At 43.8% G+C, this 14,193-nt stretch overlaps 1 protein-coding gene across 14 annotated transcripts in view; it reads right to left on the bottom strand.

Annotated features, from left to right (window-relative positions):
- The window catches only part of NEDD4L (NEDD4 like E3 ubiquitin protein ligase), a 381,870-nt gene that overhangs the window by 152,461 nt on the left and 215,216 nt on the right, over nucleotides 1-14,193 (bottom strand). For 9 of the 14 annotated variants that reach the window (XM_027768276.1, XM_027768265.1, XM_006139917.3 and 6 more), the window contains one exon: nucleotides 12,370-12,423. In XM_027768276.1, the coding sequence (XP_027624077.1) occupies nucleotides 12,370-12,423 (54 nt within the window). Of the gene's footprint in view, nucleotides 1-7,532; nucleotides 7,984-12,369; nucleotides 12,424-14,193 lie in introns of those variants that run through there. The other 5 variants (XM_027768252.1, XM_027768154.1, XM_027768179.1 and 2 more) reach the window with 5 other exon arrangements.

The raw sequence follows: 14,193 nt of genomic DNA, 5'->3' as shown, positions 1-14,193 counted from the left end.
AAATATGCCCACCACACCCCTGGCGATACCGGCTCCCTCCAGTCTTCCAGGAAGGCTCCTGCCACTGACCCACGGAGATAAACCTGGTCACCTTACAGGATCTGGTTCCAATCTCACCCCTCCACGGCAACACTCCTATCCTTGTGGCCTGGGTGCGCGATCTGCCACCCAGTGCCTGGGCTGCAATCGGCATTGCCTAGTACCTGCTATAGGAGATAAGGGCTTTTGTGGGGTAGGCCTCACCTCAGTGGCCTGTCTGCAGGACAGAGCTCCATCAAGTAGGTTTCCCAATCGTATTTCCAGCCCAAAGAACAGTACTTTGCATGCTACAGTTGTTCAAAATAAGCATTTCACACTGGAGAAAGCGAATATACTCTATGATGGCAAAAGGAAAGCTCTTAGTTTCTTTAAAATGAAAAGAATTGACCTACATAATTTCTAAGGCAACTCACAGCTCCAAAAGTCTATAAATCTAGCAAAACAAAACAGAACACTGCTGTGTCAACGGTAGCAAAATGCAGACGTAACTCTTGCTAATATAATTTCAACCAAGAGTACAGGCACGCCTTAGGCCCAGGGTAGCTGGGTTTGTAGCCTGGGCATCCCGGCACCTAATATATGCTAATTTACGTAACACTGTATCAGGATTCTTAAAAAGCACTTGATTTCCACTGTAATAAGAGGTTAAACAACAAATACTAAAACTAAAATGTTTTAAGTTATGTTACAATTTCATCTTTTTTTCAAATAGAAAGGCACGGTGAGACGGTATTAGACAGACACTATTGCCAATTCATTTAACACTTGAATAAGATACCATGTAAGAACTCCAGACCTGTGGCGTTTACCTTTCCGCATCCAATGTGGGCTAATTCCTTAAGAAAGTTAGAGATGTCGGTTCTGCATTTAACTAACTAAAAAAACCCTGGGTTTGAAGAAATGCTAGGTTTTATTGGTTGGAACTCAAGATGCACATTTCAAGATTTCAACTTCATCTCAACTTTCTATTGGATTCAATGTTAAAAATCTGAACTGAAACTGTTATTTCTTCTTTCTTCTAGAGGTAAAGACCTAGCTTTGCATTTGAAAATAAAATGGGGGGGAACCTTCAAGAAGTACGATTTATTATGAAGTATTAAAAGTTCTCTCAAAGAAATGGATGAGTTATAACATTGGTGGTCATTAATTATATTAAGTATACCAGTTTTCGACTGACCTATAGAAAAAAAGAAAGAGAGTAAGTCTATCAAGGACTACTGGAATTGGAGACAGTAGGTAGCTTAGTGGTTAAGGAGCTCTTCTCCCACATAGCCAATTGCAGTTTGAGTCCTGGACCTGGCAGCTTACTCTCTCACTTTCTCTCCCACTCTCGGGTGAGCATACCTGCCCTGTAGCAAATTAAAAAAATAATAGGACCAGTAGATGCCATAGTAGTTACATCACTGGACTCCCACATGACCGACCATGGTTCGAGTCCTGGACCCCATGGCTTCAAAGTCACACTGAGCACATATGAATGTGTGCCCAAGATCCCATAAGGGATTGAGGCATGGCCATTCTTGCTGGGAGGTGATTTCTCGCTTTCTGTCTCTCTGCTGAGTGCACATGCCCTATAGCAAAAACCTCTCCCCCTAACAATAATAATAATAATAATAACAACAACAATAAATATAATTAAATTTTTTTAAAAAAGCTATTGGAATCACTAACTATATAATGTGCTTAGTAATGTAGCTTTCCAGAAAGAAGCAAGATAAGGAATAATAGTGTAGAGTGAAAGCAGATTCCTGAAAGTTGTTAAATGTATTTATTACATATGCAGGTAAAAGCCACTTGGCTAAGTTGATCTATAATCAAGTTACAGGGAAAAAAAAAATTACATAAACTCCAGGGACCTGTGAACAGAAGATGTGCAAGGGGAAATTCTAGATAGTATACTGCAACATGGGAGTTTCTGTCTCCTTACTGAGTATTACAACATAATACTCCACATTAAAACTAAACAGTGGATGGCTTCCGGCATGGGTAGGTTGGGCAGACACTTAAGGGAACAGATACAAAGTATCTGCATACTGAAGTGAATCTGCAGCAGTGAATCTAGAGAAAAGCAGGGCCCTTTCCAGCTCAATTTAGTGTGCGGTTCTTTCATTCCACAGGCCTGTCCCTTCACAGATTGAAGCACTTGACACGAAGTGTCACAACTGACTATGGTTCTAAAATGATCTGGGTATAAAAAGCAGACTTCTTGAAATTCCATCTACTCCACCCTCTGTCCTGAAAACTAAACTTCCTGTTGTGATATGATGCCTGGAGACCACGGAAGTGTCCGTTTAGGACACAGCCGGGACATCAGCAGCTTACTTTCAGGCCCACTCACATTAGGCCACCTGTCTCTGTATCCCAATTTGCCAAGTAAGCCACAGCAGAATAGTCCAGAGATTCAAAAAGGAAAGTCGGAAACTGCTGAGAATAGCACGCATCTACGAAGGACACAGTAGGGATCACGAGGGCTGGACAGTGGCACAGCGGTAAACCGTGATGCTCTGGGACACTGACCCACATGACAAAGTGCTGGGTTCAGGTCTAGAGACTTCTCTGAGTATGCTAGGTACATAGATGCCCGTGAGCCCAAGCTAGCTAAAGTGTCAGGGGTTGGGGGTGTTGTCTGTCTCTCTTTCTCTGGCTCCTGGAATAACTACATCAATTAAATGTGAAAAAGGATTATTTCTGGGACAGCAGGTGGCGTGCTGGTTAAGGCGCTAGACTCCCACAAGGCCAACTCGGCTTGCTGTCTCGCTTTCGTTCCTGCTCTCTGGTGATTGTGCCTGCCCTAGAGCCAATTAAAAAATAATGATGATAAATAAAATTAAATACATGATTCTTTAAAAAAGATTATTTTAAAAAATCTGCCAATAATCTCCAGGTGCTTAGAAACTCTCAGCCATTCTGCAATATCTACTTTAGCTAATATTTTCAACACTCTACCCCTTTAGGCCTTTTTCATCTTGACTCTGGAATAGGGCACACGCCACAGGTGGACGCCATGGTGGTGTTCTCTCTCGTACAGGATGAGGGGTATTATGATGTTCCTTGTGAATTAGGGGAACCCAAATGTTGCTGAGGGGATAATAAGCCTCTAAATAATCACCAGCCAATTTTCTGGGTTGGGTTTCCCAACTTCTTTTGGCATTTACAGAAGAAACGAACATTCTAGTATCCACCTATCAGTAACATCAACAAACTTCCTGCTTTTCCCACTACAATGTCTACATCATAGAGTTAAGAGCTAAATGCTAACTGCATTTAGGATAGCTATACTACCCTGGCAGAAGTAATTTGCAGTTTAATTGTAATAAACATCTGCTGTATCGCTCGCGTTGCACGAGTAGCATTATCACCCGGACTGCCTTCCATGACGGCAAATATCCATCAACTGTACACGCAGTCTAGCCCGTCCGCATTAAATTTTAAGGTAATTCTCACTTGGAGTAAATTTCTTCTGGTTTTGTGTAGAGACAGTGAATTTCTCAATAACGTATCGGATTGTCATAAAAGTCATGATGTATTTTTCTATGCAAAAATGCTTCGTGACTTTTCCGAAACCTAATATTAAAAAATGTGAGTTTTATTTTGATGACTAGGAACTCTGTCTTCAGGTTCAGCCAAGAGAACTAGCTGCAACATTTATGAAAACCCTCTAAAAGGTACTAATGGGCATCTCTCCAAATCATCCCCTTATTTGTAAGTCACACAATATGGACTTTTTTATTTATTTATTTTTTAACAGAAAACATTACATGGCTACTCAAAAGCCCCAGCAGCTAAAGAGTAAAAGCAAACTTAACCACTGGAAGCATTATGGCGAAGTGACAAGATAAAAAATGTAACACGTTGGAAATGCCAGTCAAAATGTTTTAAGGTTTCAAAAATTAACACAGCAAATCGAATTCCAAGGTCCTTTTCTACAGTGTCGCTCACACAGCAATTCAATTATTTTCAAGAACTGCATCATCGCAGGGCAGTGCTCGAGATAAGTACTTAGGAAAGATGAGATGACAGCAGAAAGGACATCAAAGCTAGCTATTAAAGTAAACATTTCCAGGTATGTCGTAAATGCGTGTTGTCCCTGTGGTTAATGCCAGGCTGATCAAAGACTAGTTATTCACAGTTAACCTAATTCACTTCCAAGGAGACAGACTGGTGTATTACAGATGCTTGGTTCACTAATCAGGTACCTCCTTTGGACTTAAACTATGAACCTATGAACTAGACCTTTTAACCTTCACTGTAACTGCTGAATAAGTAGCTGTAGAGAGGTAGTCTGAATTACCCCAGGCCCCTAAAGCTGCCTTCTCGCTCCATCAGGCCAGCACTGTGAGGGATGAAAAGGAGTTATCGTCTCCAAACATTGTGGCAAAAAATGTGACATCACGGGACACATTATACTGCTTTTTGGCTTAAAAGATGCTTTTTAACTTTGCAGAGATATGTATGGAAAGAAACAGAGGGCCTGGGAGATCGATCTGTATCTAATCTGTATCTATAGAGAAGAGCCGTGAGGGTACGAAAAAGCAAGTGCCTGTGATGAAGGAAGGAAAGGATATTCCCTTTCCTGTTAGCATATGTAGGAGGTGCTAGAATTCTTGTTTTGGTCTCCGCCCCAAAGCCCTCCTTACTCAGTTTATGTTGTAAACTCTGTGTCAGCAAGAAATTGAGACAGGCCCTGTAACTTTCTAGGTAACTACTACACTGTTACACACCCTGCAGACCCCGAACAGTTCATGACAATGATGGGATTAGAACACTGGCTCCTTAGACGGGTGAAATGCAGAGTTTCTGAGTACTTACTACACACAAAAGCAGTATTCAGAGGGGGGCACGAATAGCTGGTAAATGTTGATTCAACTTCTTCGGAAACTCTAATGCAGTTAAGTGGCTCACGACCAAACTATATCAACAAAAACTAATCAAGGAAAATAACTTACTCATGAAATGGCTTGTAATAAAGCCACAGATGGAATTGATAAATTCTAAGACCTCTGAGGTATTTCAGCGGACGAGAACTGACAATCCTGAGAACCACTTCTACTTTACTGACAGCGACAGGCCAGGTGGAAAATGTATCATCACGCAGGGTTGTCTTGTAGTTTTTTCCCCCCTAAGAATCTAGCTGCGGAACATTTTTTCGAGTCATGTTGCATTTTAGATTTCACAAGGTCAGGGGGTTCAGAAGACAGAGATGGTAAAAGTACGAGCTCAGTGAGCCCGGTGGTGAAGTCTAAGGACTCCGTAGTGAAACAGACGCACATTTGTACAAGGAATAATCCTGAGTGGCACTCCCAGATCAAGAAAGATTTTCCGCATCATTCAAAAAACAGACTGCGAGTGATTTAAGCTGATTTTTTATGCAAACTTAATAATGAAATGCCCTTCTGAACAAAGCAGCAGATATTTGAAACGCCAAAAGAGCTTGGTGGCAGCCAGACAGCAGACGCCCAGGGGAATGTTTTCCTTCAAGATAAATAAGGCCACGGCAGCTGCCACCTACACTCACCACCCTATCCGCACGAACCACATACGAAGTTGTTGAATGGAGCAGGCAGTTTGGTTTTGAGATGGTTGCGTTTTTGTTTTAAATTTTGCTTAAAAGCACACCAGCTACCAACCGCATATTCATGTATGGATGTGTACAAAAATACATATACACAAAAATGAAAACTACTCTTCACTAGATAGAACTTATTCTCCAAGGAGAACACTTTCTAAGCACTTATCAAAAGACATTTTAATACATTTAAATATTATAATTGTTTTTATTTAGAGAAATATGGTTTTCCACTACAATGTCCTTGTGGTTAGAACAGTCCTTATAAGGGTCGTATAGTTTTTAGCCTATTCAATATGTTTTCTAATTATATTTGAAACTTTGAACCAAATGAAATTTAAATGATATAAATCTATTTGTCCCTCATAAATGAACCAGAGGATAATTTAAATTTTTGGCACTAGAACTGAACAGTTACCAGAATTCAGGAAACGCAGTTTGTCAATCTTCACGGGATAGACTGCTCTAAGCTCCGTATGTCACTGAACCGTCATGATGGTCATTTCTGGGGGTGGGGAGAAAAGCTCCTCTACTATCAAAAGTCTATTCAAATTTGTACCATTACACTGTACAACCAATGGCTTGAGTTCAGACCAAAACAAAGCCTTCAGCCATTTCCTAAAAAAGACCTTGAGAAAATTAAACAGACCTAAAGAAAGAAAGAGAAGGGAAAAACTGTATTTGCATGTAGCATCTGATTACATCTTCAACACAGTGAAAAGCCAATGGAGTCGTGACAAAGTTTACTTCACTTAAACATGTATTTCTGAACACGAAACAGCAAAAGACAATACAATTCTAGAGTTAATACTCAGCCACCCACTTTGAAGAGTCACAGTCCACAAAGGAAATCCAAACAAAAAGTCTCCTAGACATTTCTCAATCATAGCCTCCAACTGCTTAGCACATGACAGTCAGGGGAACAAAGATACGCCATTCACAACATAAAGGGCTGTCTCCTTAAGAAAGCATTCAATGGCTAGTGATTACTCGTCAGAGACACGCGAAGTTTTCATCCTGCTCTACGCTATGGAAGCTGCAGCGTCATCATAAACCCAGTGGAGTTTGCAGCTGTCTTTCAGTGCTCCTTTTCACGGAACGGGAGAGAGCAAGAACACACGGCAGCCAAGGCCAGGACCTGCTCTAAGGCGTGTTTCCACAGCTGGAGACAGGGCACTTACTATTCTATACGGAGCATCCCTGGTTTAGCCACTGAAGTGGGCAGTGTTAAATGGCAGGCAATGCAACCCGACCATTAAGGAACTCCTCTGCAATTTCCCCACCCTTGGTCCATAAACCAGTCTGCTTCCAAAACGCATCTCTCACTGTCCAGCAAGTGACACTACTCTTCTTCGGCATTGGTTACTGGGACAAAACCCGAAGGCAATAAATTATAAAGCAAGGACAGACCCCCTACACTAGTAGGGCCAATAAGACCAACCTACTGAAATGTACATACATTTATTTTTATTAAAGACTAAATTATTACTTCGACATAATCTCTCACCTCTATCAGAACTGATTTTTGTTGTTGTTGTCACAGGCTATATTTGCTTTTTAAATACATTTCCAACATCAACATGTTGGGGCACTTACTTTTTTGGCAGACTAAAGTAATACATTTTTAAAATTCTTTTATTCCGAAGGAAAAAAAAGAAGGGGTGGGCTTTGCTTGGATTTCCAAAACAGACGGAGCTCTTTGACATTAAAGACCTAAAGAAAAGATTATTTCTGAAATGCTGGTTTTGTGGACCTCTGACTATTCGCTGGACCACAAATCACTGTCCTGAGAAGAGGCCAACTCCGAAGGAGGGACGCTCCCGTAAGAGAGCACCAACTTTATTTTAATTATGCTGTAGAATAAACCTTCTGGGATGGAATCACTCTCTGCCTAGCGACTCTCACCAGCACACAGGCTGCAACTTACCGGGGCGCCAGCTACTGTGGATCCGGGGCCTTTGGCACTTTTCTCCTCGGAACCCTTGGGAGCTTCTTCCGGTCCCCGAGTTACAAGAATCCTGAAATGCTGCTGCCCTGCGTTTTGATCTTGCCTGATCTTAAATGTGCACCCTTGGCCCTGCGGAGTCCTCTCCATGGAATTCACTCTGCGCACTTCGGGGCCCATCCTGCTGGCCCGAGGTGGCGTCTCCGGGGTTCCTCGGTCTTCCGTGGGGCTCCCGCGCTCCGTTCTGGGCTGGGTGGGGTACGAGGTGCTCCTCTCCAGCCGAATGCGAGGGTACCTCACCAACCTGTCCCCCTTCGTGCCAGTGAAGCCGAAATTGAAGTCACCGCCCAGCCCTGGAGGACCCTGTTGAGGCTGCTGCAACTGGAAGACAAAACACCGCTTCCCAGAGCTTCCAGAAGCATCGGGTACATGCTGCAGGGACCAGCGCCTGGGCTCGGGCGCCGACGGGCTGCCCTGGCCGTCGGGGCCGAAAGGCAGCAGCCTGACCTGGCGCACGTCGGCGCTGGACGCGCGGTGCTGGATGCGGAGGCCGGGCGGGGCCTCGTCTGCCTCTGAGCGGCCCGGGCACCACATGCGGCGCTCACACGTGCCGTTGACCTGCAGCCCTGCGTCCCGGGCTGTCCTTGGAGGGGAACTCCCGGGGGTGTCCCTTGGCGAGGGCTCCTGTGAGCTGCTCTGGGACGAGGCCCGTGTGGTCGCAGTGGCCTGGTCCCCCAAGTCAGGTGAAGCACACCGAGTCCTGTCGTCGGAACCCTCGGGTGGCCCGCACCCGTCTGTGGCCCCGTCAGCCGCTTTGCGCTGCAGGGAGATTTGCACCGAGGAGCTCCGGGTGGGGCGTGCGTCGATGCTGCTCAGAAGCTGCGGGATAAACATGGACGAGCTCCGCTTGAGCGCACCCACGCCTTCCTGCAGGCCGCCACCGCCACCACCGTCCTCACCGCCGTTCTGGGCGAAGGGGTGCGGGCTGCTCCTCCGCGGTAGGGTGTGGAATGCCATGAAAAAGTCGTCTTCTCTCTCCTGGTCTAGGATCTCTGATTCGGGGGCTGTGTTGCTGCGGCCAGAGCCAAAATGAAACCGAAGCCGATGGGCCATGGTGACCAGGGGGGCCGGCAGGGAGAGGGCGAGCGGCAGCAACAACCCCGGCACTGCCAGAAGTCACAAACCGGCGACACAAACTCCAAGAAAAAGTGTCCCATCTGCCAAACCGTTAAAACTGCAGCACCCAGAGCGACAGATAGCAGAAATAACCCAAGTGGCAAGCGGCATTCCAGGCATGATTGGATAAGAGCAGAACGCTCTCCTCCACACTGTGACAGAGGGTAGGGTAGCCCGACCCACATGACCGGGCGCTCCCCTCCAATGCCAGCTTGTGGACTTAGTAGAGCTTTTTCCCCCCTCTTGCTCTCATTTTTTTTTTTTTTTTTAAACAGCAAGAGCCTGAAACAGCACCTTCCCAGCTGCTGCTTTTCCATCAGAAAGGAGTGGCCCCAGCAGGGAGCTCTCACAGCTGACCAGGCAGCAAACACAGCGAGGCCACTGGGAGCCATGCTGCTATAAATCTAAACCGCATCCCATCCAGCGGACGTTGCTTTCCAACTCCGCAGAGTGCTGGGACTCTGACCAGTGCCGGAGACCTGGCACGGTACCCCAGCACAGGCATATCCCCACCTCCCCAATAACGATGAGTAAAATACGGTACCATGGGGCAGACCAGTCCAGGCACCCAATGCTACCGTGTTATTTATGACACTGCACAATCGGGATGGAATGCAAACTAATAAAACCTACTATAAATACGATTACACACCCTGCAGAATTAGTGTTCTTTTCATGCTAAATAATTAGACCATGATCTACAAGTAACATAATAGCTAAGTGGAAGCAGAGGGGGGGACACGACTTCATGGTCACTTGGTCTCATTCGCCTCCTGCTACTATGACACGTTTCATCTAAAAGGTGTGTATATGTGTGTGTGTGTGTGTGTGTGTGTGTGTATTTCGCATATAATATGATTGTCAGACACAGAAGTAACAGAGAAAAGAGTCCCAGCTGGAGAAATTCTTTTTCCATATGCCAGGTGGGGGGAAAAAAAGGAGAGGAAAATTGGAGAAGGGGGTGCATGTGGTTTTTGTAATAATTTAACTTAAATGCCATACAGAAGAAATGCCGCCTGGAGCCGAGTGATTTCCAGCAAGAAGTCAGCAATTTTACCACAACTGGGATACAAACATGGAATCTCGCTCATGCACAGGGCCAAAAAGGACCTAAGAAATAAAAGTGCACATTCAAAAACCTGTCATCAGATCTGTAGCTAACTTGGAAATATTCTGTGTGTTTGAAACTTTCTATTTTCTATGATCCAGAAACATCAGCTATTTAACAAAGAGGTTTATTTAAGAGGGGGTTTAAAAAAAAAAAAAACAAAAACCAGGAGAGAGGGAAATGCCATGCAGCAAAGAGTGACAAAAAGTTTATTTGAAAATCTGCAAAGCATGGCTTTGTCAGCAGCTCTAGAGTTGAGGGTGTGGAGGATTAACCCTGTGCGTACACATGCCCCAACTTTGTTTTCTAAAAGCATGTTTTAAATGCCAAAAATGACCTCTCAGAGAGAAATGCAAGCTAGCCGGTTTAATGCGAAACTTCTAAGAATTACTATGGTCACATTTTTGTCTTGGCTGGATGAATACACTACAAAGAAAACACACCACTACCAGCACTTTCGCACAGTAACAGCACTGCAGATGGCCTGGGGCAAAGCTAGGTACTAAAAAGCATAATTTTCTTGTAAAGTTTGTATTTACACAGGATTTCATAAAACCTTTGCATTCGAAGCAAGCCCTTTCTGGTTTGGAAGTCTAGTTTCAGACCCACCACGGGCCATCTCAACTGCAGCCATTATTCCAGATTATCAACATGTTAAATTTTACTGGTGCTTTTCTCTTACGTGACACAAATTAAATAACAAACTAAAACACAGTGGACAAAAGGCAGTTTTTTTCACAGATGTGACCCTTCAACTTACAAAAGAACTGTTATACTCAATAAATCAGAGAATAAGAATTAGTCTATAGGGAACCAGCAGTTAGCGTAATGGCTATGTCGCTGGACTCCCACGTAGTTGACCACGGTTCGCGTCCCAGACCCAGTGGCTTAAAACTCACGCCGGGGCGCATGTGCGTGCGTGCCCAAGATCCCGAGAGGAGAATGGAGGAGAAGGGATTGCGGCGTGACCATCCCCTCTGGGGGGTGATTTCTCGCTTTCTGTCTCTCTGTCTCTGTCTGTCTGGCGAGCGCACGCGCCCTATAGCGAAAACCTCTAAAAAAAAAAAAAAAAACGAATTAGTCTATAAATGTTATCTTTATGTTTTTTACTGCCTACTGCCCAATTCATAGTCCTCCTGGCTGTATGAGAGATGGAGACACAAGAACCCTATCATTAGCAGAAGTTACCATTCTGACGAGGTTAACTTTGTGTGCATGACAAAAGTGAGTGAGTTATTCAGTAGAAGTAGTTATCACCCAAGGTACAAAAAGTCCAATTCAACACAAGTCAGCACAATCTCATATTTTCAAAGATATCAGGATGGTAGGTCAGAATCGGTTCACTTTCTATTTTGAAGAGTAATACTAAGCATATGAGATTAAATATACTCTCAAATTCTCAAGTAAGAGTGAAAAGCCTGGCTATTCACCAGAACTGGGCTGAGATTTGGGAGACGAGTGGGTTAGACCTGAGGCTTCCACTGACTCACTTAAATTATGTAAAGACTTTAGACTGAGGTGTTCTCATTTGTAAGGACAGAGAGTCAAATGAGGTTTTTTTTGCTTGTTTGTTTGTTTGTTTTTAAATAAGGCTCCTCAGATCAAATATGCTATTAACCTGAAGCTATTAAAATACTTGGAGTTTTTGTTGAATTTTGCAGAAAGCAGCATTCATAAGAAATTTTTTTTTCCCAACCAATCAGCACAATTCAAGAGTATCTGGACATATATAATCCAGTTAGTTTAGATACCAAAATGCAGGCCAGCAGGTGCCATTGTGGTTAAGGCACTGAATTCCCACATGGCTGACAGCGGTTCAAGTCCTGGACCTGATGGCTTGAAAATCACATTGGGCCGTGTGTGTGTGTGTGTGTGTGTGTGTGTGTGTGCATGCCGAAGAGGCGAATGGAGGAGAAGGGACTGTGGTGTGACCATCACCTCTGTGTGGTGATTTCTCACTTTTCCTCTCTCTGTCTCTGTCTCTCTCTATCAAGGGCACATACCCCATAGCAAAAATGTGAAAAAAAAAAAAAAAAACCCACAAACGAGAGTTTCATTTTACCTGCTAAGTACAGATTCCATCTCTGCTATCTCCTGCTAATTAGATTTGTGTTTCCCCAGAGAGAATCACTGCAGTTTTGCACTAGAATGCATCGCCATATTAGCCTGTGCCATAGGTACTTAACCACCACACACACACGCACACACGGCACATTTCCATGCCTGGTGGCCTCTTTACAGCACTGCCTACCATTCTGTATTCATAACATTACAGGACAAGCACACGGGCTGACACCGTCGTGGGGGCTTAGTTTAATGTTGGTGTGATAAATATATACACATATATGAAGAAATTGTCTGTCCTACAACACAGAAGCATTTGTCAGAATTATGAATGCTGAACCAAACAGTCCTCTCTTTGGCATAAACACTGTCTTAAGTATCACATAAATACAGAGTTTTAAAGATGCTGCCCTAAAAGTGTGGTTTTTAAAAAACAAATGAAACAAAATTTAAAAACAGGGATCCACTTACCAATCTGTTTTCGTCAAATACTTCAAAGAGGAGTCTGTGATTTGATGGGTTTACCTATAAGAGATATAAATAGTATTTCAAAAATGAACAGAAAGCATTTGAAAGGTGAATAAGAAACAGAAAACACAGGATAATACTTTACAATGCACCCCACTCAACTGAATAACATGAACTTCCTACTCTTCTGGGAATTCTGTGTGTATTAAATCAAATGGCCTATGACTGATTTCCGTATTATTCTATTCCTGATATCAGCACATATCAAAAGGAGAAAAGGCTCTTAGCTGTTTCTTCTAAAATAAAAAAGAATAATTCGAAATAGTTTTAGACTGCTTCTAATCTTGGGGCTACCAGGTAGCAAGGTAGTTAAGGTGCTGGACTTCCACAAGGCTGACCTTGTGGGTTTGAGTCTCAGACCCAGGCTCGTGTGCCTGTGTACCCAAAATCCCAGGAGGAGAATGGAGAAGAAGGAATTGCAGAGTGGCCATTCCCCCAGGGAATGATTTCTCACCTTCCCTCTGTCTCTGTCTCTCTCTCTCTAGTAAGTACACACGGTCTATGGCAGAAGACTTAAACAAACAGAATTGAACAAGAAAAGCTTCTAATCCCCTCTACGAAAAGCATCCTCATGCCTGTAGACCAACGCCACATTCTCACAGAGGGCTATGTATGCCTCAGGAAATTCTTTGGCCTAATAATAATAACAATGATAGAAATAATGAAGAAAACAGTCTAACAGCAATTCACAATTGTGTCCTGTTTTTTAGGCATCTCCTTATTAAATATCAACAATACATGATCGGATTTAATCCTCACAAAACCCGATGATGGATAACTGCCACCTCAACTTTACAGATAAGGAGCTCAGACCATGCAGGTGAGGGAACTTGGCCCCAGAGCCCACAGCCATGTGAAGGACAAGACCCACCCCAGGTACGCAGTGCCCAGGCTCTGAACCATTAAAGAGATCCAGAGACAAAAGGTGCCTTCAATTCCAGCACTCGGCACCCATTTAAGTACTCCCAGGCTCTCAATTTCTTTCTGCTTCTTTCTATTTAATGAAACCTCCTAAAATGGTCTGTATTATGATCTAGATACTGAGCACCAACCCGGTATGAGACCTGGTGTGCTAACGTGTGTGCATCTGAATCACCGCACGGACATTGTGAAAACAACCCTACCAAGGAAGGACTTCTCTCAGTTACATGAGCGATAAGAGGGAACCCAGCGGGGTCAAGAGTCTTTGGGTGGCTTTTCCAGGGTCACAGAGGCTGTCCATTGTGCACATGTGCATTACTGGAGATGTGAATCAGGCCCACTGTTGCCAAGCTCTGCTGTTTCAGGATGGACAGAGTGAGGTGCATTTGCCTGCGTGGACACAGAGAACTCAGTTTTGGCCCCTGGTCCCACTGCAGCTGGAGCCCAGAGACAGCAAGCAGATGGGCAGTGGCTCTGCTGTCTGTTTAGACGCTCTGGAAAGGGTTGTACCACTGACCAATGTGTTCTCAGGCTGCAGCAACAGCTGACAAAAAAATAGATGCTCAATAAAGATTTAGGGAATGAAAAAAAATCCTTTAAAAAACCGCAACAAAAAATAGCATTTAAATATGCCTGTAATCAGACCCAGCAGGTAGCATGCTGGTTAAGGGTGCTGGATTCCCACATGACCGAAAGACTTGGTAGCTTGCTTTCTCTCTGTCTCTCTGTCCCTCTCTAGTCAAATAAATAATATATAAATATAAATAAAGTTAAATAAAATAATTCTTTAAAAATATGCCTATAGGGACCAACAGTTAGCGTAATGGCTGTGTCGCTGAACTCCCA

Source organism: Tupaia chinensis, unplaced genomic scaffold, assembly GCF_000334495.1.
Source record: "Tupaia chinensis unplaced genomic scaffold, TupChi_1.0 Scaffold000012_1, whole genome shotgun sequence".
NCBI classification, from domain to species: domain Eukaryota; kingdom Metazoa; phylum Chordata; class Mammalia; order Scandentia; family Tupaiidae; genus Tupaia; species Tupaia belangeri.
Note: the sequence above shows the minus strand (reverse complement) of the source record. Positions and strands in the feature narration are given on the sequence as shown.